The sequence below is a fragment of the Branchiostoma belcheri genome, unplaced genomic scaffold (assembly GCF_001625305.1).
Source record: "Branchiostoma belcheri isolate BF01 breed outbred unplaced genomic scaffold, Haploidv18h27 scaffold43, whole genome shotgun sequence".
Classification (NCBI taxonomy): domain Eukaryota; kingdom Metazoa; phylum Chordata; class Leptocardii; order Amphioxiformes; family Branchiostomatidae; genus Branchiostoma; species Branchiostoma belcheri.
The window spans coordinates 2641212-2660540 of NW_017804054.1; the positions used below are offsets into that span (position 1 = coordinate 2641212).

Here is a 19329-nt window from a genome sequence, read left to right on the forward strand (position 1 = left end):
CATGTGGCGTAGCGGTAGTGTGTTCGGCTCAGGACCAAGAGGTCGCAGGTTTGAATCCTATCATGTCGTAGATCTTGCACCCTTGGGAAAGGCACTTTACACAACTTTCCTCACTTAACTCTTGACACTTAACTCACTTGACCCCGATTACGAGTAATGGATCACGTTTATGATATTGTTTTTGGTGTATATATAATAATTTCCGTGTATGTATGTGTCGTACGCAGGGCCACTCTGTAAAGCAGTGCTATGTCACTGAGTTAGTGCCACCCTGGTAAAAGAATACAGAAATAATAATAATAAAATAACTCAAGTGAAAATGAGGACCTAGCTTTGGTTAGGGACGTCTCTCAGATAGGACACCCCACACATGTAACTTATAGAACCCATCACACTTATCGAAAAGAGCAGGGGACCTTCCCGGTGTAAGTGATTCAAACCTTACAGCCCATGTAAGAGAGAGAGAGAGATCACTTCTTTGTGAAACATATTTAATTACATAACTCCACAGTGAGCACACACTTAACTTCCTGAATATGTTTACATATATATTTTGGTCTCAACCCATGTCGCAGAAAGTTATAATGAATGATAGACAGTATACTCTGTTTAATATCGTTTCTAGTTTTTTGTACAAAATATACAATTTCAATATATCAGGACTAGTACATCCAAGTGACAACGTTGGGTGACATAGAATGTAGTTACACTGCTTGTGATATCAACAGGCCAAGTGCAGAGCATATTTTTCATACAAACAGGTATTCTCGAGCTGTGCTTGTCTTCCCCTATCCCTTTGTCATTTCCATTGACTCTGATCTAAAACAAAATGGTAACATCTCATAAGCAAATGCAGAATGTTTACCTTCACATATTGTCTACTCTGTTAATTCTTAATCAAACGCATCCATGTATATGGTGACAGGAGTCTAAATCCCTCCTGCTATAAAATTGCTACATGATGTAACCCAACACTAGTTACCATGGTGGCAGACATCTGGCTCAGGTCATTGACCCTTATCTGTTTGGAGAAGAAGAGGAAGAAGAAAAAGAGCAAAAATGTTTTCATTCTGCGAGGGTAAACATTACAAAATTATTATACCTCACAATAGTCTCCTTTAAAACAGAGAAGCGTGCCTATTTGAAATGTGTTGTAAGTAAACAAGAACTTTTTTTCAAAAACAATCGTCCAAACCAGACATTGTGTAGTTAAAGTCATTTGGAAACGCATGTGTGTGTTATTCTCAACAGAGTAACATATGTTCAAAGCAACTAAGGTTGGTTGTAGCAAACTACATTGTATCTGACAGCATAACATTTCGTATGAAAAGATAAGGCTATTCTGTCTCATTTTGCCCAGTTGGTGAACAAAATATTTTTAAAGTGAAAATACAAATTATCCTTTCTAAGAAAAATGCCTTCGGCATATTACCTCTCCCATTATCATATTTGGTGGTATAAATCTTAAATTGTTAAAATCATCACATTAAATTCTTTGAAGATAAACCAATGTACAATGCATACGTAACATACGATAATAACATACAAACATAGCAAACATACACTGCACCTTATATATACCTACTCCATACATGGCAAGTCTGAAGTTACATCTGACACACAGTATTTGGCACGTTTCAAATATTCAAGATGTTCAGTGTTCCATCACATACCAAATTTCATGACAGGGCTAAATTCTACACAGAAACGATGAAAATGTTGTATTTTTTTATTTTATCAATCTACACAAAAGGTGTTCTTTTTAATTTGCAGTTGTAGGTGAACTTTTTTTCTTGGACGTTGATTTCATTTCGTAAAACTAGAAGTGCATTCGAGAAATATTCGTAGATAGCACATAATCTTGTACTCATCCTTTGCCACAAACAACGTACATTTACATGGTTAAATCTGGTCTTTTATAAACTTGTGTCAAACAAGTTGTTTCAGAGAAGGCTCATAATCAAGCCTCTTTCAATGAGGCATACGATGCCACGTATATTTCTACGTGGATTAAATTGTATATCAAGAAATCTTCCTGCGTCACAATGACACTCTATGAAATATGCAATTACAATGTTTTTTTTTACATTTCTCTGCCGTTTTACAATATATCAAGTGGTCTTTACTACACGAAGTCTACATACAGTTATGTTCTTTCAAAATAAACCTTCTTCTAAGTTAGTCAAAGATAAATTTGAAAAAGAAAAGAATAATCTTACAAATCGTAATACATAAAATATCTTAAAGCTGGGCGTAATTCAACAGAATAAAAATCCTTTTCCCGGGTTTAACTTTCATATCAATTGACGTATTACAAAATTAATCTGCATTGTACGTGTATGTTCTCCCGAGATATCACTACATCCTCAGTCTTGAAAAAAAATCATGAATTCAGCACGACGTGTTTTGCCACGTCGGTGAAAGATAGACCTAGAAGTCCTTGTCCCATCCCGTGAAATCTTCAGGTGTGTCCTCTTCGTCTATTGGGTAGTCATCAAAGTTGGAGGTGTCTGTAGTATTTTTCACCTGTTACGAAAAACAATCACAAACGTTCAGCATGTGTTGGTTTGAAAATTGAATGTTTGCTAGTAAAAATATATTACGATTTCCTTGGTATGTATAATCACATTTAGCATTGAATTTCATAAACTGAACTGAACAAATGTCCTAATGACTGTGCACTACACTGCAATAGACTTGTTTTGAAACTTTTAGGAAAATATCTCGAACGTATGAAAGTCTACGTTTCTAGAAAAGAAATAGCTTACCGGCTGTACAATCGGTGGACACAGAGTTTTACTTCTCAAACCTTCCCAGTTGAAGCCCTCAAACCACCTGGAATAAATGAGGAAAATCGTTATCAAGCACTTTAAAACTTCATTATTACAATTGCTTCAAGTTATGTATGTAGTAAAATTAACTTCAATGTTTTCCAATTTCATGCAGTGATTAGAAAAAAATCTCACTTGTGTTTCTGGATGTCCTTAATACCGTTCTTCTGGTTACCCAGTCTCTCGCTTGGGTTGTCCCTTAAGGGTGGGGACAAAATGCATGACGTTATGATCTGAAAAACCTCCTAGTAGCGTACCAGGTATGCATGTACATCGTTGTAGAGCATTGTGAGACTGCATTTACGCATACAACATCCACAGTCACAGATTCGATGACCACCATATGGGTACTTGAAAAACCTCAACAAAAGCATGCATTGGGAGACGACATCATTTACCAGATACATTTGACCCAGTGTGAACGTCACACTTCAGAGAAGCCACGTGACAAGTCTCACTGGGTCAGTCTACAGAGGACGACCAAAGCTCTAGGTGAGAACATTTACCTGTTTAGGTGAGAACAGCAGTTTTAACTTGCATTGTGTTAAGCACAGCAGTTTTAACTTGCATGTAACTACCAATACAGACTATATTTCATGATAGTATAATCATTCAGAGTTTTTCTGCATAGTACTGACTTGCATAGTTTCTTGATAAGGTTGTGAGCGTTCCGTGAAATCTTCCTCGGGAACTCCATGATGTCGATGCCCTTCAGGATCAGGTTGTAGGTCTTCATGGGGTCAGATCCCGAGAACGGAGGGCTGCAGCAAGGTCAAAAACATTGTGAGGTCAGGATAAAGAGAACATGGACTAAATATAGCTATACCTATTCCTAATGCAGAACCCAAATATTCACAGTATGGATGAACATTACGTTTTAGTATCTGCATATAATCAAAAATTTCACCTGGCAGTATAAATTAAAGAGACTGTCAATAAGTAGAAAAATGCATTGCATCAATGACTGCAATAATGCACAATTGTAGGTGTGAATGGATTAGGTTACTTCGCTTCGCTCACTCGATGATTTATTCGGTGGTAACAGGTAATGCGTTACGTCACCGTAAACGCTAACGTTTAGGTCGTTAACCATTAATTATGTAGATATCTTAACATGTAACACACTGACATATGACATAGACAGTACCATACGGAGTCACGCAACGTCTCGTGGAATCTCGCGTGAATGCGTTACCTGCCGGTGAGCAGCTCGAACATGAGGATGCCGAGTGACCAGTAGTCGGCGGACAGGTCGTGCCCCTTGTTTAGGATGATCTCAGGCGCTACGTACTCAGGTGTGCCGCAGAACGTCCACGTCTTCCTACCGAACCCGATCTTCTTGGCAAAACCAAAGTCAACCTGAGAAATAAAATACTCATAGTAAGTGGGTGGGATCGTGTGGAGTGCTCGGTTCAGTACCAAGAGGTCCCAGAATTTCTGGCTAGTTCCCAGGCCGGTTTAATCAACAAGGGATCTTCAATGGCTTCTATGTATTTCTTACATCATTTTTACCTATAGTTTACAATATTAGCCCATCTAGATGTAAGGTTGTTGAGATATGGGAATTAAACTGGAAGTCCGGAATTAAACTGGACTGTTAGTCAGATTAAAACAACTCTCACCAGTTTGATGTAACCCTTAGAATCCAGGAGCAGGTTTTCCGGCTTGAGGTCCCTGTAGATGATCCCCCGCTGGTGGAGGTACGTGAAGGCCTCCAGGACACATGCGGTGTAGAATCTGGTGGTACCATCGTCAAAAGAGCCCCTGCAACAAACAATGTTTGAACCTCTCCTCAGTTTAACCATAGAAATACAAAATTTAAAGACATCAGATTTATTTATGCACTTATTGGTTCTGATTTGAAAAGATATATACATCCGACTAGTCAGTGGCTATTACAAAAGCTAGCCTTGCTGACAAATACAATATACAGGACATGAACATTGACGTATTGGATTATAAACCTACATGTGGTACATGTTATTATGACATGGAGTACCTGTCTCTGAGGATGGTCCACAGTTCGCCGCCAAGGCAAACCTCCAGCAACATGTACAGATATTTAGAATCCTTGAATGTCTTGAACAATCTGTAATAAAATGATGAAGAAAATCATTTTCTTATTCTAGCCTATGACTGCACCTGGCGTCGTAATAAAGTCACCTAAGTAAACGCCGAATGGCAGACGCTCCAGACCCTTGCAATTAAGCCCCAATAATTGTAAGCTCCTCACAACTCAGCCTTATATAAGCTTGCAAGGCATGATGAACATTAAATACATTCAGAAGTGATTGCTTTCAACAGACTCTAGGTAATGTAATAATAATAATGCAATAATGGTATAATTTATAACAATATGGTGCCTGAGCTACCTTTTATTACCTTGTGTCCCTGTTTCCATGGTGATGAATGGATTAATTACCTGACGATGAAGTCTGAGCGGGCTTCTCCCATGATTTTCTTCTCAGACATGATATGGTCCTGCTGCCGAGTTTCCACAATGTGCTTCTTCTTCAGCTGCTTCAGTGCGAACGTCCTGTTGTTGAAGCCCTTCACGCGCACCTTTTTTTATTGAAACAAATTGATTATATGATATTGAAAAATGAGTATGTGGTCTGTACATGAATACACGAAGACGTGAAACGTAAGGCCACACTAATTTAAATTGTTGGTTCACGGGTTCTCCCGCTTCCTTTGTTTTTTATTTGCGAAATAAAAACATTACAGGATCTGAATCAGCTCCAAAAGCTTATATTGTGACCCAAACAGTTGAAGGAAGTCCCTTCTCCTCAGAGCCGTTGCAGTTTTTCCATCTATCAATCCAGTGGTTTGATTAAATTTTTGTTTGAATTACAAACCAGCCTGATATGTTGACTTCATGGCTCCTATCATAGCATTTGGGGAGGTCTGTTTTTTTCTTTCCGCCTGTCGCTTTATATTTGTATCTGAAAAAATTCCGACAACCAACAAATGAAAGTGGTGTATACATACATATATGTATGAGCTACACACTCTGGTCAACATTTGACATTTCCTGAAACACTGTATTATTTATTGTCAGGCTTACGACGGCCATAAAGATGATAAATATCTACTACATGTAGAAATCCCCAGTCGTGATTAGGGAATTACTTAGAAGCCCACAAGATCTATGAGGAGACATCAAAGATGGTAGATGGATGTAGGAGTTGCCTTGGAGCGTCATGTCGTCCCACGCAGCGGCTTTCATCCAGAACTAACAGCAATATTGCTTCACACAGGGCTTGGTCAACACCAAAAGACCAGACGTGACGTGATTTAGTTTTTTTTTCAGACTTGGGACTGGCAATGGATTGATGGAATCATCACTCGGCTTACGTACAAGCTTTCAGCTGCTTACGTCTATTCTACTCACGTCAGCACTGATGTTTTATGAGATAACTCAAACATTAATATGCGATGAACTTACAAACATCGACACTGTGCCAAAAAGTCAATGGTCTGTACGTGTACTTATGAGGCGTTGTTTAGGACTCGTGACTGCTCTATAAAGATAGTTACTGTAGTAAATGTTTTGCTAAATGTGGCGTGGCCAAATCCTTCCTATCAACTACAACCGATTCATGCCAAAATCCATGACGAATGACAACTTGAACACCATTTGTAAAGGGTATATTAATAGGTTTATTGACATCCATTTAGTACGTAAATGACGTGATTCATGACACAATATAGACGTACATACCAGTTCAACTCTGCCAAATCCGCCCACTCCTAACGTCGCTACGATTTCCGTGTCTGACAATTTGACATTTGCAAACTCATTGTCAACTCTGTGGGAAGAGAATAGGAAACAGTCACACATAAGGTATACTCATACTTGAAACAAGCATAATGTAGACCATTGAAAATCAGTTTTTAATGTTTTTTGTAAGGAGAAAATACTTAAATATATTGACACAATCATTACTCAACATCATGTGCCCGTAATGCAAAAGAAAATTCATCACAAAAGTCAAAAGTCACTTTTCTTGAGTCAATAAAGAATCTATGTCAAGAATTAATGATTGAAATGAAAACTGGACGAGCAACTCACGCGACATTGTCCTCCTCGTGTTCATACTTCTTGTTAGAGACATGGCCCAGTCCTCCTATCAACTGGCTGAAGGAGCTACATGAAAAAAACATAATAACGTTAAATACTTAATTTATGAAACAAGATTAAAAATAGCATCGACATTGTATACATTGTATGATATCTATCCAAATGATACACCATTCCTTCAGTAAAGATCATTTATGTTAACCTGATTAAAAATAGCATCGACATTGTATACATTGTATGATATCTATCCAAATGATACACCACTCCTTCAGTAAAGATAGGTTAACTTCTGGGTTTTCTTCTCAAATGTAGTAAACATTATCATGCCAGTGATGAATCTCACAAATATTGAGTTTAAAAATTATATGTATACTCACTCTCTGTCGATAACCAGACAGACTACGCTGTCCTTATCCGCTGCAACGATATTGGCTGTCCGGATATCTTCCCTATAGACAAAACACATTTGTATGAAATGACTGGAAATTACATTGAAATTATCATTATTAGCTTGTGAAAAAAAGGAAAGAAAAAAGAAAACGTGGAAATAAAGCAAGCAAAGCCGATGCGTCCAAACACAAAAGCAGACACTGTGTAACCACTAACATCAAAGAAACATTTAGACAAAGGTTTAAAGTATAATGGTGGTTTAATAAATGGAGACATATTTTGCAGAAAATTGCTGTGATAGAGCAACGGCAAACTCACGAAATAGATGGAGAAAATCACGGCAACAAAAAAGTAAGAGTTTTTCACCACATATAAGACACACTCACACTGCTTCCGGGCTGAAAATAAGACACGAGGGAACATAAGAACGATATCAACGTCTTACATTTACTTATACTGTCCCACCTCAATATAGATCGTTAACCATTAGGCATTACTTAAAAGATATTGAGATATTTGTTTTAATATTTAACGTACACATGTTGTATATTCGTAAAAGTGTAAATTGTGATCACAGTAGTGTGTAGTATTTACCCTTGTAGAGCTTTCTCCCCGAAGAAATCGCCTTTCTTTAATGAACGGATAAACTTCGGAGAAGAACTTCCGGGATCCGTCCTTGTAACATCAACCTACAGGAGGTAAACAGAGAGACGTGGTTAGGTAATATTCTTTTTTCTTTATTAGCCTTAATTATCATATAGCCAGGAGACGTCGGCCAATCAGAGGGCTCCATTTCCTATCGGTTATCAGACCGTAACCTCAAAAGTGGTCGTTTATTAGAATAACCGACCATTTTTTGACCGTAGCAAAAACCATCATAAAATTGTAAACCGCCTCGTTCGCTACGTTCACTTGGTGGTTTATTCTGTGGTTATCGCACCTGACCAGGGATTATCTCACCATATACACATCGGGGCAGGGCATTAACTCTTTATTACGCCTCCACACCTTTTCCATGATGTAGAGTATTCTTTTACCACAATAACTCGGTTTCATAATCAACTTTAATCAGCCGAGGAATTACAAACAATAACATGAATACAAACAACAATATCACTTTAAGAAATGGATTAAAAGGATGGTTTACCATTCCCTTCTTGATGATGAAGAAAGTGTCCCCTATTGCTCCTTGCCTAATGATGAATTCTCCCTCGTGATAGATGCACTACGACAAAATACCCAAGGTTAACTTAATGACTGTTTTTGAAACGTAACACTGGAAAATTTGAATAAGCGAAAGAAAATCTACAATTTTATTGAAACATGTCAAGCCTACTATTCTACGTTCCTTTAAAGACGAAAATGTTATTTTTCTAGGATACCAATATATGCATATAGGCATATTAATGCTCAGTATTGAGAACAGTACTATCTTTTTTAGAAAAGAGAGGAGATACACCTACCTCTTCGAGGACATCGGCTATCTTGCTGATCGTCTCTTCTGGAAGGTCTTTGAAGGTGGGAACACTACAGAAATATTGAGGTTATAGATTCAACAACAGATAACTCGCTATAGCCTATAGCTAGTGTTAAAGTTCATTAAAAAGACTGATATCTATCTTTACAGTTATTGGGGACAACAAGGAGCTTCGTTATTGTCTAAACGCTACAATTTTAAAGAGGATTCTAACAGAGGGATTGCAAATGTAGAACGTAGAAGCTATGTCTTATTTTCTCTTGTTTACGTTGTAAATGAAATCTTATATCAAACCTCTTTTCTGCAGCTTAAATCTTATATCAAACATCTTTCCACCGTCATCAAAGTATTTTGCATAGTTTTTGTATAGTTAGTCAAGGCTACCTGGTGAGGAATTCGATGTACTCCTGCTGCTTTTGAAGCGTGGTCTTCATCATGATAGCCTGGAAGCACTGTCGGTCGATGGCCCATAGCTTTGCTTTAGTAAGAGCTGTTTGAAGGAGAACCATCCATGTTAATTGTGGTGTGGTAGGTGGATATTAGGCTACCAGAAGAACAAATAAGCTTCTTCATTTTACAGCGCAAATATTTAACTATTGAAGATTTCAGGTGGTTTAGAACAAAAAGGGGAATGTGACATGATATTTTTCTGTACAATTACTTTTCAGGTTGTTTTATTAACTTGAACTTGGACATTTTTACAAGTCTGGAACTAGTTCCAGCGAACCGGTACACAGCTCTACCTACAGTTGTATCCCATCCGTACGGACACGTATATTCGAAGATCCACCCACCTCTTACTGTAGCAGTTCTTGTGCAGTTGTACAAAATGGCCAACTCGCCAAACACCTTCCCAGGGCCCATCGTGCTGAGCTTGTTTCCCTCCTTGGTCACTTCCACCTTACCCTCTGAACAGGACAAAAAATGAGGCTTTAGGAGTTCCCTTTCAGAATTGTATAGAAAGACAAGACACTTCTTACATCTCCTATTGGATAGGAGAAGACGAACACTATCGCACGACAATTGTGTCTGGTACAATGTATGGAAATGACTATTGAAATTTCATTTCTTTATCATTTGTACTTATGTTTTCTTTAACCAGGATAGCTGATTCGGCAGCTAGGTGCTGCTTTCTAGTGACAGTAACTTCAGTTACTCAGTAGCCCAATTTTGGGCAGTAGTAAGAGCCCGTTACCTTCCATGACATATACGAGAGACCCCACATCGCCTTCCTTGATGATGACCTGGTCCTTGCTGTACTCCACCGGGTACATGCAGTCCACTATCTCCTGGATCTGAGACGTCTCAAGGTTCTTCATGAAGTCATTGTCCAAGATGGCCGCCTTTATCAGGTCCTTGGAACTATAGAAACAAAACGGTTAGCCATGTGAATGCATTTATTACATTTTCTAGTAGATTTTACAGTTAGTAATTAGAGAAATACTATGTTGTCGTTTGATGTTTCTTTTGATAGATATACATTTAGATGTTACGGTTAGTAATTAGCGACATACAACGTTGTTGTTTGATTTTCTTAATAGACATACATGTAGACGTTACGGTTAGTAATTAGAGATATACAATGTTGTCGTTGTTTCTTTCAATGATGTTTACGAATGAGCAGAGGCCATTATTATGTTTACTCTCGGAACATTTCAATGAAGTAGTCTCAATTTGTCTTTGACATTTGTGATTATAACAACCCTTCGAGTTCTACTTGCAAGCATCAGATTCTAGCCAAACTCGCATGGTATACCGATCCAATCATATCGTCAGGCAAGGCTTAAAATATAAGTCTGCTGTATCTGATGCAAAAGGCTTTGAATGTAGGATCAACTTATCAAAAATACATTATCTTACGGTATCATTTTCCATCTATAGCAAACTGACCAAACAAAAACAGTACTTTAAATACCTAGAGTATCTTTGGAGTCTTCCTGTTCTTTTATATTCAGCCTGCGAACCGAAGTAAGATCTAACGTCGTTACCATGTCAGCACGCGAGGACTGATTAATGACAAAATGCTCACAAGTTGAAACGTCTCTACAGGAAGACTATCCTTTACAGGCCATTTGAACTCATGTCTCACTCCATACTCCGTGCGATAAGAAGCGTGCTCCCCGCCCGTAATGTGATCGATATCTACTCCTGAGGTAAACGACACTCTAATCGGGCCATCTTAAAAGACTTTTACGGCATTTTATCTTGACAAACAAGCTCGCAATATATTTCTAACAGCCTTAGTCTAGACAGTTCTCATCAACTGCCTTCCTTTGGTGAATACACGATATTCAGCTTCAATGAGTGAGCGAGCGATCTCCTTCGTCCACGGAAGCCATACGCCCGGCCAAGCCCAAGTCGGCACTCTGGCCCTAATAATCTCCTCGCTGGCGTGAAAGAGTTTGAGTGGATACTCTTGGTAGCGGCATGGAGGTGTTTTCAACTCCATGGTAGTGGACATTAGAGTTTCTCCCAAAAAAATTATCACTTATAAAACGCCAGCGTCTGGCACCCAGGCAAGCGTGCGGCACAAGGAACAAGGTTTTGACCAGGACCATACTTGTTCCACAGGAAGCAAGCCTCATTTAGCTTAAGAAGTCTTCGTTTTAGATTCATCTTTTATTCATACCGACTTCCTTCGCCCACACAAGTTACGCTTCATGTCGGCACCAGGTGTGGTGTGACGGACTTTTGCCACGGACATAGGTGGAAGATTAGAGACGTGAGGGTAATGTGTAATGGCAGGGCTCGAAATACCAACATGCATGTGCAATGTGCAAAATATCATGTTTGCACTGCGAATCTCTGAAGTTTGTACAAAAAAGAAAACTTGATAAGAGAGCCTCAGGGGACTAATTATAACGTTGATACATTGGTTATCAAGACTGCACATCATCACATGCACAGTCAATAGCCATGTCTCTCAGCCAGAGATGTCAGTATTTTATTCGACCTCAATCTGTTAACATGGCCATTCAGCAGAAGTCTCTATCCATGTTGTTGATCAATTAGCAAAAAATACACGTACTTGCATTGTTTAGATAAAATTTATTCTGGCTAAGAAGGTTAACACACAGTAAAACACTTGCAAACCGAATTAATACAATATATAATAATACACGTAAATTATTCAGATTGCACCTTAACTTTTTGTCAACGTGCAATTTTGTGCGTCCATGGAAAAAAAGGATTTCTTGCCCTGTAATGAGACACTGTGTTAAAACCAATTGCCAGTGTAACTGCTGCATCAGGGCAAAGGGAGGCGTAGTCACTGTAATAAAACTGGTGAATTTTCACCTTTGCGATATTGGCTGTCGGTACTTCAGACGCGTGGGTTGGCAGGACGTGATAAGAAATAGTGATGAAAATGTCTACCAAATATCGCCACCTCACATAGGCGTAACGCTGCGAGCCTGGCGTTATTTTATCGCTATTTCCACGGTAAATGCTCCGCGGAACTTCACTTCAAACGTCTCAGCTAGGACACGTTTTGCCACTTCCACTGAAACAAATCACCCTTTCTTCCGCCATACACCGCCTCTTAGGAGGAAGTTACACGCTGAAAGCTTCTTTCCCAGAACAACATCACAAGCTACCACGTAATTGTTTATGCCCAAATGGGTATATAAACTTAAACTTTTCAAGTCAAAGGCCAACCAACATCTGTCCTGACTGACTGTACAGTAACCCAAAACATTTGAGTGGCTCCTCATAAGCCTTGTATAAAAATTCTGTACGATAACTTCTTACTAGTACTGTTAATTATATATTTCTATACTATTTGTTCGACTTGCTCGCCTATATGTGGTTTACTGTGGTTTAATATTAAAATAAGTATTGATAACTGCAAGAGAAACTCAAGACAGCTAAAGGCCTCGCTATGTTAGAATCACTTTTATAAAAACGAACGTCTTGATAATGTTGCTGCTTGTTGAGCTTCAAGTGCCATGATTTTGATGGGCCAAGGTCGATCTTGAATCCCAGAGCATTTGAAGCACCATGAGTAAGTACTACTTGGATGCCTGTCCTACATGTATGTGATTCACAAAAGGTACTTCATGACGTTCATACCGAAAAGCGACGTAATAAAGTGCCTTTTCAAAATGAACTGGAATAACCTTATTGGCGCGTGTGTATAGCTGGATTGTAATACGCGCTTCGGTAAAAAATATAAAAACGAAGTTTTCTGAAGATACTCTATAATCATATCTCCTTGCCAGCTTAGAAAACGTACGATTTGTGGCAACTTAGTTGATAACTCAGTTACCAGAAACTCCTATGTCTTTATTGATGACTCTCATGTCGAAGATCTTCGAAGACATAAGAGCCTGTCTACCGAGGATTACTATCGTTACTTAGTTTGAATCCCCTTCAGACACATAAAAAGATTTTCGACGCGGATGGCATTTTAATGGGGGTATACGTGGGTTGTAAAATATGGCGATTCCAGTGTGTGTGTTGCTATTTCAGTACATTTCTTAGAAATCAAGATGGCCGTAGGGGCAACAATCCATTACCTGTCTCAGGTTTTTACATTGAACAGGAATGATTGAATCGAAGTGTGGGGTCGTGTGGCGTAACTGCAGAGTGCTCGAGTTAGAACCAAAGGCTAAAAACACAATATTTTCAAATTTTGACATCATAAACTTAATCATACAGGAAATGATACATATATTGTGGTAAGTTTACTAACAACTATTACAACATCCATTTGTCACTAAAACAACTTTGAAAAAAGCTTTCAATCAATGTACAAATGGTTTTGATTCAGTGGGAACATCGCACAGCCACCATCACATATAAAAGGAATGAAATACATCACTGCATCAAAGTAAAAGACAAAAGAATAAATCAGAGCCTTCTCTTGTCTTCACATTTATCTGCCATCCACGTTCCGGCATGGCAACAGACATCTTTGCCCATTTTCGGCATTTTGACCACTGTCAGAGGGCAACAAAATTTCTTGTTTGTTTTTCCAAAATCAGGCGAAAATCAATCCACGCACTGATGTCATCCATAGAAAATTCTTGCTGTGACCTGAGGGGAATATATTCATATTTCCTGAAAAATCGCCCACACAAGTATGCGCACACATCAGAACCACGCACGGGGTCTGTAGCCTCCAGGTGAAGCGGTGGTGAGAAATACTAAACTCCTTTTCATAACACCTTGTGTGAATGGCCACAGTGAAGAGCTGGTACTAAAATTGGAGCACTGCAACCAATTAGGAGAAGGCTAGCTAGCAGCAGGTGCAGCCGGCCCTGATTAATTGCCTGGGCGTGAACAGAAGTACTGCGCTTCACAGAGACGAAATCGCGCTTAGAAATCTTCAAAGCAGTTCATCTAGAAACTGCCGTGAGTCATTTTAGGTCTGATCAGAAGCAATGATCGTCTTGCGAACGTAAATATTTTAATTGTGAAATTAAAAGAAATTTTTTATAACGCCAGTATACGCAATAATGTTATTTCAGGTTATGTTAGGTTGTATGAGGATCCCTGTGTTCATATTAGACATTCTATCAATTTTAGCTCCAACATCTTTTGGAAATACATGTTTAGTACATTTGAAATATGTATCAAAAGTGTGGGGGTCTCAGATTCACAACCTGTTTGTTATCCACCTTAAATAAATCCACACAAAGGCTGCTGTGTCAATCCTCCTCACTCAGGTGTAGGGACTGACAACGGTCATCATACTTAGAAAACCTGTATCTGTATCTGTACATAAATCTTTATCTGTACATGAATCTGTATATAATTGCAAATAACTTGAGATCGCAGGTGTTTGACATAGACGTGTGAAATATATATCCTGGAAAAAGGCGTCAGATTGTCTGGGCACGCGTCGACATTGTTAACACATTCGCGCCTCGTGGCTATAGCTTATAATCAAAGACTCACCCTTTGGTCCAATAAGTTCAAGGTAGAACGAAAATCTATTACTCTAATTTAGCACCGTTTTCACGGGTGATGAGCAAATTAGTGCCGTTTATACATTTTTGACAAAGAAAAAAATCAGTATTACTCTATACTTTAATAAACCTTTTAAGATAATAGCGAGCGCTAAGCTAATGAAAGTGAGAATTACGAAGACCACAATTTCCTTTCGCAATGTTTGTAGAATAAGATGTTTTTTATCTGCCTTGCGCAAAAAAAACAACAACAACAGAGGAACCATGCTTTTTTCGGCTCTTTGCAAATAATTCTAAGAAACATCGTTCTTTACTATTAAACACGCTGTTGTGACTACATTCCTGCAAACGCCCACCGTGAAGCTATTTTAAACAGCTTGTTGGTGAAAGTATGAAGGGATACAATCCAGACGGTACATGTTCATGTTCTCCCTTAAGCTTCTTTTTTCTGTAAACAAAAGCAGAGGCTTTACAAAAGACCTCGACCTTTAGTACTCTACCCGACCTACTTACAGTACCAACCTCTCTCTCAGATAGATAGAATTACAACCTGGCTTCACTCGGGAACACTATAGTACGAAATGTCTTCCTTTGAAATAAAATACTGTACTGACTACTCATACCAAGGAGCTTTAACTTCAACCCATACTGTATAAAGCAACAAGAAATCATCTCCGTTGCGAGTTCTTATTCCTTTGTATTCAGCCTGATTCCTTTGATACTCTACCCACAGTTAATGTTCTTAAGCTTATCGCTTATCATCTGACGTTGGTCATCTTGTGACTGTATGATGCCAAAGGGAAGACTATAGAAGGTAAAAGAAAGCCTCTCAACTGACAAAGAGTTAAAAATCCATACCCAGTACCAACGTGATACCAGCTGGAAAAAATACAACGCTAAAAGCGCGTTAACGAATGACGAATAGAAAGATTTATTGATTTTCAGCCCAGCTGTGAATGCTCACTGGCCATTACGGAACACTGCCCTTTGTTGACACTGCAAAGAAATACTGCACGCTTTTCATTCATGATCATTTTTGTATTGCTCGCTACCGCGGCTGAAAAGTGTTTACTTTGAACAACATTTCTGTGTAAACAGTTACGTATTAGATACAACACCTAGTGCTTCTTTCTAGCCTGTATAATGTGTTACTACTTACGTGGACGTTTTGACATAGCACTCTGTTTTTTTGGTGGATATATCTGAGAAGGATGTCGGCTCTGCAGAGATGGCCTGCCGTTTGGCCCTGCCTCCCACTTTCTGAGTAGCCGGTCTGAGGACGCATCTGTACTTGTCGAGCTCGCTCTGTAGACGCTGGATGAGCTGGTCCTTTTCTTCCAGCTCCAGTTCCAGTTCGTCGATGAGCTCGTCTCTCTCGCGAAGCTCCTCTATTTTCTCCTGGAGAGCTCTTTGCAGGTCCCGCAGCGTTCCCATGGCGATACGAGGTCAGCGGTAGGGAACGACAACACCGAGAAACAACCGGGCCTTGGCAGCTCTTACAGGCGTGCTCACGGCTCTACTTATGACCTACTAGTGTCCAAAACCTCCCAGCACCTCAGCTTAGCAAGGCGGTAGAGTAGTATGTCGATCACCGGTTCGGTTCTGCCGGTTTCCGGATCTGAGCTCCTGGTCTCGCTAGCCACTCTCACCCCCACTACACTGACGTCACCATCAATTACCAGGCGATATATTAGAGGCTCTGCATGCCTTTTTTCCGTGAGGCGTAGCGAGATGTTTTAATAATCCATCGTTAATCGCAGCCCGCCCACTTAGTTTTAATGTTAATTGTATAGGTAAACTATTCGTGAAGGGTAATTGGTCGCTATGATTCTACGTAGCACATTGATAGTAATTCCGGGTTTATCATTAAAGGTTTATTTTGATATTGACAAATTCTCGTAGTCTTGCCCAAGTCAAGGTACTAGTTTTGCCAAACACCCCTTGAATACAGTGGAACAATCCGATGAAAGTATCCCCCAAACGACCCAAAACCAGTAACCAGAACAAGTCAATTTGCCATTAAGCCTTTCCAGTCAACCTGAATTCACCCTAAGTATGACCCGTCGGGACCTTTTAAACGTACCGTTAACCAGCTTCCTGTATCCCCTCATGCAGACCCTCATATTATGTCAGTGGCCTGGCTTTCGTACTCACAGCGGCTTGACAGTCGGTGAGGGAAACATATCATGCCTGGCGGGCTGGAATGTGGCTCAAGATTATTTATACGGGGGCTCGATGCAAACGGTGACTACAAAAGCCCCTTTGGCATCTCCAGCTCTCGGCCCGCATACATGTTTTGCTCGGGCGAAGATCTCCATTGTTCAAGCGCACAATGCTCCAGCTACGAACCAGGGCTTTCACAAATGTTAAAGGTTAAAGGCATCCAGTTTTTAGAGCTTGGAAAACCGATTTTACAAAGTCAATATTCTAGTCACTTCTATACATACTTGTTGGAACCACACTTTCCTAATGTATTTTGACCATTATGGAGCAAATATACCCGAAATTCTAACGAAAAATGGTTACTGGAAGGGCCCTGGGATGATTTTTAGGGTACCACTCCTAAAATAAAGGACTCATCCTGGGGCTTGTTTCTGCAGTTTTGAATACCAAAAATATGAAGTGCTTATACCGGCTATACAGATACAGATACAGATGAAGTACTGTTTGAAACGTGCAAATGTGAAGCAGTATGTGGCAATATTACAAAGATTGTCTTGTTCAGAATATTTCCGGTTTTGCTGCTCTGAAAATGCATTGGATGACAATGTTGCCCCTGTGGCACTACTTAGTAAAAAGCGCGAGAGAAGTGTATACCTACTTCTCATAATAACCATTTCGCTTTACAATGTCTGAAATTTTGACTCACTGCTGCCCGTCTTTTCCGTGCTTGTTAGCGGCATTAATAAACAATTTAGGATCTAAGGACCGTGTTCAGCGCAACTCACTGCTTTCAGCACGTAGCTACTAGACTAATTATTAAGTTGTACCCACCCACACACTGCGTTAGTGTTGTTTTGTTGCCAAGGCAAGCGCGCATTGATATGCATAAATAATATTTACTTTATCCATGGAAGCGAAAATACACAACTCATAACGCAGCGTGGCCATAAGATTTAATTAACGTTTGGAAAAGCATTACGTGCAGTGTTTCAGGGATTGGGTTTTTCAAAGTCAATATTCTAGTAACTTATCTGCATACTATATAAGTCGAAACCACACTATCTCAATGTATATCGACATTCATGGAGCAAAAATGCCAAAAATTCTGACGAAAAGCGGTTAGCTTATAACGGAAAACATCATATTTCGTGCATTCTATAACAAAGTGATATAAGTATGGACTATTGCAGAATCTAGTGGTGCAAAAAGAGGGAAATGTCCCGAGAAAGTCCCTATGTCGACTTTCTGAGATGATTCAGTGGGGACAAAATGATTGCATAATTATAATCCATGTTGAATATTAGATTGTTCAGCTCAAATATGATTCATCTTATTTATAGAGTCAAGTTTTGTTTATTGTCATAAATCAATTTAAAAAAATTCTTCTATGAAAATGATTAACGTCAAAAACACGCGCCGTCGTTTGCAATGTGATTACGAATGAACTGAATCATTCTATTATGCAATATAGAAAATATGCTATCTGCTATATAAGCAAGCGATTCACTCACACGTACACACATGGATATAAAATATTCTTTTTCAATGTGTGATATGGAATGGATACATGAACTATTGCCATAGCACGTAAAGGTGCTTTATCCCCCGAAAGAGCCCTTTCTACGCTGTAGAGTTAGGGTACACTTACCACTGTTATTGAGAAATCGTGACCTTTAAAATTCAAGGCCCTTGTATCAAATAATTGTTTTCCTGAGCTTACTCAAGGTTAGTACTAAAGTGCAGAGGTAGATAACACAGTTATTGAATTCTGACTGACTGTTGCCGTTTCACAGTCCGTATATATTTATACATAGATATAAAGCTCTTTTATGTGCATGGAATATACGTGCATGGTTTTAGAACTACGATTCTACAGTGAAGCATTTTGCTATACATCATGATATAAACCATTTATTGTGATATTTGATATGCTCATTTGCCACGTAACGTTAAAGTCATATATATATTTTTACCTCCGGGGAAGGAAATATCCTTCCGCGAGGAGGTTTTACTATTGTTCGAAACATTTCTGTCAGCAGCTGTTTCTCGCGATCGGCTGGACGGATTGGTCTGTTGTTCGGTATACGTATTGCTATTGGGCTGCAGATGATGCAGAACGTTTTTGTTTAATTGCATATGTGTTTATGGGCGTCGAAATAAAAGGTTTTTAAGTGCTCCGGACACCCCCGTTATGCTGAAAATGGAATTTACCATGTTGTTAAGGAATGGGGAGGTTTCAGTTTTGGGTCTTACCATTCAAAAGGGGTCAAACAGAGGGGTGTCTGGTTCCGATAAAAACGTTGGGTGACGGCGCAGCAATGACGGCGCGGGATGACGGCGGGGGTAATGGCGCGGGTGACGCTGAACGCTGGGTGCAAGCCGAGTCAGCGCTAGATCTTCGTGTCGCGGCATTTATTTCCAGAAATACGGCGATACACGTCAATTTATTTCAAGTACCGCGCGTAGCTAGCA

At 39.4% G+C, this 19329-nt stretch overlaps 1 protein-coding gene across 4 annotated transcripts in view; it reads right to left on the reverse strand.

Annotated features, from left to right (window-relative positions):
* Positions 1-481: 481 nt before the first annotated feature.
* Positions 482-19329, reverse strand: part of LOC109478342 (cGMP-dependent protein kinase 1-like) — a 23528-nt gene continuing 4680 nt past the window's right edge. Inside the window, exons 1-19 of one of the 4 annotated variants that reach the window (XM_019779860.1) lie at positions 15854-16353; positions 9978-10144; positions 9577-9690; positions 9167-9272; positions 8769-8832; positions 8453-8530; positions 7900-7994; positions 7692-7703; positions 7293-7364; positions 6907-6981; positions 6556-6643; positions 5254-5393; positions 4831-4920; positions 4454-4595; positions 4027-4190; positions 3470-3592; positions 2967-3029; positions 2769-2835; positions 482-2526 (exon numbers count right to left, since the gene is read on the reverse strand). In XM_019779860.1, the coding sequence (XP_019635419.1) occupies positions 2431-2526; positions 2769-2835; positions 2967-3029; positions 3470-3592; positions 4027-4190; positions 4454-4595; positions 4831-4920; positions 5254-5393; positions 6556-6643; positions 6907-6981; positions 7293-7364; positions 7692-7703; positions 7900-7994; positions 8453-8530; positions 8769-8832; positions 9167-9272; positions 9577-9690; positions 9978-10144; positions 15854-16128 (2031 nt within the window). In that variant the 5' untranslated portion in view covers positions 16129-16353 and the 3' untranslated portion in view covers positions 482-2430. Of the gene's footprint in view, positions 2527-2768; positions 2836-2966; positions 3030-3469; positions 3593-4026; positions 4191-4453; positions 4596-4830; positions 4921-5253; positions 5394-6555; positions 6644-6906; positions 6982-7292; positions 7365-7691; positions 7704-7899; positions 7995-8452; positions 8531-8768; positions 8833-9166; positions 9273-9576; positions 9691-9977; positions 10145-15853; positions 16354-19329 lie in introns of those variants that run through there. The other 3 variants (XM_019779859.1, XM_019779862.1, XM_019779861.1) reach the window with 3 other exon arrangements.